Genomic DNA, 2,397 nt, shown 5'->3' on the forward strand with positions numbered 1-2,397 from the left:
CTCCCACACCTTCACACATCTCCCCACACCTCCCCACACCTCCCCACACCTCCCCACATCTCCCCACACCTCCCCACACCTCCCCACACCTCCCCACATCTTCCCACCTCTCCCAACACCTCCCCACACCTCCCCACACCTCCCCACACCTCCACACATCTCCAAACACCTCCACACACCTCCCCACACCTCCACACACCTCCCCACACCGGCTTCGGCCACCGAGGCTTCGGCCACCGAGGCTTCGGCCAACGAGGCTTCGGCCAACGAGGCTTCGGCCAACGAGGCTTCGGCCAACGATATTATTACTGCTCCGCCGTACCCCCTGCCGTCCGTTACCGCCGTGCCGCCGTACCGCCGCTCCCACAGTGCCGCGCCCGCCAGCGCGGCCGTAACTCTTCTCCCGCGGCGCCGCTATCCGTATCAGAACCAGAACTAGAAGAGATAAACGAGAATCGAGATATCAGTTATCACGCGCACGCGCCTAAAGTGCTGGTCCCTACACCCTAGAGGACCCCGTCTCGCTCTGTCGCTCCCCCGTTTCCACCCCTAGGTTTCCACTCTTATATGAGACCTTACGTGCGGCTGGCAAGTACATACCGTGGGAGAGGTGTGGGTACGGTATGAAAAGATTTTTTTACGAAATAATATATAATAACGCGGTCGCGATAACTGAGCAACTGACGGAAGGTTTATTGACACCACGCACGCACACACACATCGACTGGGCGAGGACAGGGAACGCGCGCGAATCGGCGGCGCAAGCTCAGCCCGCAAGTTGGTCCCCGGGACCGCGCGGCAGGCTCGCGGCGAGGGTAGCGCGGTGCAGGAACGCTGCGACCGCAGAGCCGTCCTGGAGCGCCTGGCGTCCTCCCGCCTTGGAGAAAGAGTCGCGGCCGAACCGGTCTCTCGCAAAGACGTCTGCCCCAGCCGCGACCAGCAGCCGGGCCGTCGCGTCGTCGCCAAACGTGGCGGCCAGATGCAGCAAGTTTTGTGCGTCCCTGTCGCTGGTCGTCACGTCGGCCCCAGCTTCGACCGCCGCCAGAACACGGTCGTACCATTCGCGCGTGCTCCGATGGCTCGGGCCGGCTCGCAGCTCGGCGACGTGGAAAAAGGTTGGGAAGTCGGTGTGCGTGCCGCGTCGGAGAGGCCGCACCTCCTCCCCTCCGAGCCTCGAGCAGCAGGTAGCGCGCCTCGAAGCTCGCGTTGCGGCTGCGCGCGTAGCGCAGGTGCGGCGATATGCCCGCGAGCGCGGAGCGGGCCGCGGTTGTGAGCTTGAGGCCACTGCAGAGCCGCCCCCAGAGCGCGCCCTGCGCCGCGACAAAGGCGCAGAGCCGCCTGCAAACCATCCTTAAACAGCCGAGCGACTCTGGATGTGTTAGGAGCTGCGGCAGCAGAAGGTCTGCGAGGAGCTCGTGGCCCTCCGACGAGAGCAGCAGCGTCAGCACGTCGCGTCCGCGCTTCGGCCGGTGCTGCGGCGGCGGCAGCAGGGTCGCGAGCCGCGCACTCGACCGAAGCGTGCGCGTCATGTATCGCCCCCCCCCGCCAGGGAGGCGAGACCTCGAAAGCTAAAGGATTGACGGAGGCCAGCGATTTCTTCCCGACCCTGGCGCGCCTCGGGCCGACAGCCAGCCCTGCCACGGTGCACGCTCCGCCACCGTGCACGGTCGGTCCTCTCGCATGGCGTCTCAGCAGCCGCCACCGGCCCTCGAGCCGATGCGCGTCTACCTCGATCGCTCGCGCGAGCTGCAGGCTGCCAAGCCGATCGTCGCGCACTACCTGCGCGTCTTTGCGATGAACATCGCGCTGCAGCTACGCTCGCGCCTCCGTCCGGCGGACCTCGTGTACGTCTCCTCGCTGATGGACTCGCTCGAGCAGGAGCGCACGCAGCTCGAGGCGCAGCGCGCGGCGAAGCACCCGCAGGAGACGATCCGAGAGTTTGCCATCGACCTGTCCAACCGCGCACGCTCCGCCGACAAGCCAGAGGTGTCAATCCCGAACCCGAGCCAGCGCTGGACGATCGTGGACGCGCCAAAGGTGGCACAGGCATACCACGCCTCGGCCGTCGTGCTGGACTCGCTCCGCCAGTTTGCGCCGCTCGCTCCAGATCTCGCGCAGCGGCAGCAGAGCGCGCACAAGCGGTCGCAGCAGTGAGCTCAGCCCGCCCGCCCCGCCCCGCCGCAGCCCCGCATTCGCCCGCCCGCCGGCGAGACCGCGCCTCCCCGCCTCCCGACCGCCCGCGGCCCGCCCCACTCAGGCTCTCCTTGGCGCTCTCGCGCGCCCTCCGCTCCCCGCCCTGCGTGCCGGTCGACTGGAGGCCGCTCCCAGCCTCTCTCCTCGCGCCGCCCCTCCCCTCGCCGCCGCCCGCGCCATCCGCACCGGCCGCGCCGCCGAAGC

At 68.0% G+C, this 2,397-nt stretch overlaps 2 protein-coding genes across 2 annotated transcripts; one reads left to right on the plus strand and one right to left on the minus strand.

Moving 5' to 3' along the window:
* Positions 1-766: 766 nt before the first annotated feature.
* Positions 767-1,529, minus strand: EMIHUDRAFT_224432 (hypothetical protein; the record flags this gene model as incomplete). The annotated part of the gene is made up of 2 exons (XM_005791011.1): positions 767-1,089; positions 1,157-1,529. The coding sequence occupies 2 exons, from the start codon at positions 1,527-1,529 to the stop codon at positions 767-769; spliced, it is 696 nt and encodes a 231-aa protein (XP_005791068.1).
* Positions 1,530-1,680: 151 nt separating this feature from the next.
* On the plus strand, positions 1,681-2,154 carry VTA1B (Vps20-associated 1-like protein B; the record flags this gene model as incomplete). The annotated part of the gene is made up of 1 exon (XM_005791012.1): positions 1,681-2,154. The coding sequence occupies one exon, from the start codon at positions 1,681-1,683 to the stop codon at positions 2,152-2,154; it is 474 nt and encodes a 157-aa protein (XP_005791069.1).
* Positions 2,155-2,397: the final 243 nt, after the last annotated feature.

The sequence above is a fragment of the Emiliania huxleyi genome, assembly GCF_000372725.1.
Source record: "Emiliania huxleyi CCMP1516 chromosome Unknown EMIHUscaffold_117, whole genome shotgun sequence".
Classification (NCBI taxonomy): domain Eukaryota; phylum Haptophyta; order Isochrysidales; family Noelaerhabdaceae; genus Emiliania; species Emiliania huxleyi.